The 2,788-nt window shown below is 45.5% G+C and overlaps 1 protein-coding gene across 1 annotated transcript in view; it reads right to left on the reverse strand.

Moving 5' to 3' along the window:
- Positions 1 to 510: 510 nt before the first annotated feature.
- The window catches only part of LOC103808424 (G2/mitotic-specific cyclin-B1-like), a gene marked incomplete at its 5' end in the record, with an annotated part of 2,500 nt that continues 222 nt past the window's right edge, over positions 511 to 2,788 (reverse strand). The window contains 5 exon segments of the mRNA XM_009081206.1: positions 511 to 624; positions 1,017 to 1,253; positions 1,699 to 1,823; positions 1,826 to 1,853; positions 2,487 to 2,581. Coding sequence (XP_009079454.1) covers positions 511 to 624; positions 1,017 to 1,253; positions 1,699 to 1,823; positions 1,826 to 1,853; positions 2,487 to 2,581 — 599 coding nt within the window.

Raw genomic sequence — 2,788 nt, forward strand, 5'->3', positions numbered from 1 at the left:
TGACAGCAATGGCTCAGCTAAGCCAGGCTCAGCATGCCATGTGTCAGCATTTAACCACACATACCCTCTCCCTCACTGTGAGATTCCTACCTTCTGTGGGACAAGACCCTTCTTGACAAGAACCACATTCTTCACCATATGCTGCATACTTGGGAGAATCTCACTTTCGGTGTAAAATGTGCAGTCTTGCAGAGACTGTAACTGAAAGAAAGGGAAACCATTAGCCAAGCCTATTGGAATAATCCAAGGGCACTGGGTTCTTTGGTCTGGCTTGGGCAGTTGTGGTCTCTTGTCTCACTAGAGTTAACAGAGTTAACTTGTCTCACAAGTTAACAGGTGCTGCCTTACTGCTGTCCCTTTGTAGTGGGCCACAGGGAGACAGGAACGTGGTGAGATACCATGAGGGAAGGAGAAGACATGCACTTGGCCCAGAGTGGCTTTTAAGCTGGTGCACCGGCTAGGAACTGGTCTGACAAGCAAAACTTACCTGCTTGCTTCCATTGAGGAGCTTCACAGACAGAAAGCAGCTGTGGCAATGCTGGAAGGAAGGAAGTGAACCATATCATAGTCCACAATGCACAACTCTATCAGGTACCAGGCCAGAATGTATTGCTTGAAGTTCACCTGCAGTAAGTAAGAGTTGAGCATTGGCTGTCTGTCAAGCCTTGGTTTGGTGAAGCATGAAGCAATACTTCCTTAGAGAACATTTTCAGAGCTACAGGCTTGAAATTCAAGTGGTTTAACCACAGAGCAGTTCTGAGTTCTATTAGGCTGCTCATAGGCTAGGACCACCCCTTTCAATGACAGTCTAGCAGTGACCTGCAGTATCAGGGGCCAGGCATTTTGACACTGGGTTTTGGGTGGGATAGGCTCATGTCACATTTCTACATGGCGAACAGGTCTCCACCAGGCTTAACTATTAAACTATCGCAGTACTCAAAAGTTCTGAACCATTTTAACAAGTTGCCACAGTTAAGTATTGCCTTTTCCAGATGCACCTTACTTCCCAACACTACCTCTGCAATCCTTGAAGCTCTTCTTAGGAAGTACAGAGGGGTAGGGTGACCCAAATTAAAGTCCAGAGCTTTCAGAATCCTTATTTCCATCTTGCAGATCTGGTTTATTGAGCAAGTGTAATTAGTTGCCCAGGAAAACCTTTCAATACATAGGGGAACTGCCTCTTCATCTTTGGTGGCAATTAACATAGCTGTGACACCAACCAGTTGCAACTGCATGTGGAAAACAGCATTGTCCTGTAGTGAGAAGCAGCAGAAGTTTATCTGAGTGACTTAGGTCAGAACACAGCTTTTCAAGGTAGCCGGTGTAAGGTTTGTTGAATGGCAGCGTGGTCATACTGACATATACAGAATAACTATACATCTTATGCTACCTCTATTGGCATCTGCAGGGGTATTAGCAGACTTTGATATCAAATTAGGGAGAGGAGTAAGCAGTTTTGATATTGCAAGTTCATAGCCAAGAGGCAGTGCCTAGCCACAATTTAGTAGAATTGAATAATTCAACTGAAGATTGAACTGTACAGCTGAATAATTCAATGGAAGATTGAATCTCCTTTGTTGGTCAGCTGTACTTTGTTAAGGGTAGTACATCCAACCATGTGTGGTGTTCCTGATTAGTACTCACTGTGCTTTAGCTTAGGGAAAAAACACTGCCTGGCACTGGACAAGAGACTCTCACCTGCAGGAAGCGATCGATGAGCCCAACTGCCAAGTACAAGGTCTCATGGTGGAGGCCAAGCATCATGTGTAATGTCACGAGCTGGTCTATTAGCACAGCACGCATGTTCCCTGTGATCTTCTGCTTAGGTACTTGCATCTGACAGGTTTAGTTTCCTGTGTGGAAGGAATAGAGTTAAATAGATGCAGTCACTTACCTGAAGCATTTGCAATGCTTGGCCTCAGTGGCATTGTAAGGCATAAACCTTAGGATCACAGAATCATTTAAGGTTGGAAAAGACCTCCACGATCATCAAACCCAACCACTGACCCAATACCACCTTGTCAACTAATCCATGGCACTAAGTGCTATGTCCAGTCATTTCTTGAACACTGGTAGCTCCACCACCTCCCTGGGAAGCCTGTTCCAAAGCTTGACCACCCTTTCAGTGAAGATATTCTTTCTGATCTCCAGCATGAACCTCCCTTGGCACAGCTTGAGGCAATTTCCTCTTGTCCTGTCCTTATCCTCATCAAGGAATTGGGTACAGGTGTAGCCCATAGGCGTAGGCCACAGAACATAAACTTTGTTTGCTAGACACAGGCTGGAAAGAGCATGGTATTAGTACTACTATTTGATTGGCTTAACAACCACCATCTGTTCACTTTATCAGCTGTTTAATCTTACATTTTAAGTTGACAGAGAGCTTATTAATACCTCTGGAAAATCCACAGGTGGAAGTGAATACCAGCTTCAAGCCACATGTACAAGGACAGGTTCACTGCAAGTGTCAGTAGATGCCTACCAACCTCAAGGTGTCTCAGATGACTGTAGATGTCCTTTACATAGCTGCTGCACAGGTTTGGGTCATTACCGTCTTTCTCATCTATGCCCTTAGCATCATCTGGAACATTAGAGAAAAACCAGCTCAGCACATCCTCTGCTGGAGAACATCCAGATGTTTTCCTGGGGTATGGAGACTGAGACTGTGGCTACAAGGAAATTCAGGATCAGTGCAGGCAGCACGGGCCAAGCTGCACCTAGTAACCCTGCAGTGTGGGAGCACTGCAGGGGCTCATGACTCCTATTTCAGGCTCGCCTGCGCAATAAA

Source organism: Acanthisitta chloris, unplaced genomic scaffold (assembly GCF_000695815.1).
Source record: "Acanthisitta chloris isolate BGI_N310 unplaced genomic scaffold, ASM69581v1 scaffold18758, whole genome shotgun sequence".
NCBI classification, from domain to species: domain Eukaryota; kingdom Metazoa; phylum Chordata; class Aves; order Passeriformes; family Acanthisittidae; genus Acanthisitta; species Acanthisitta chloris.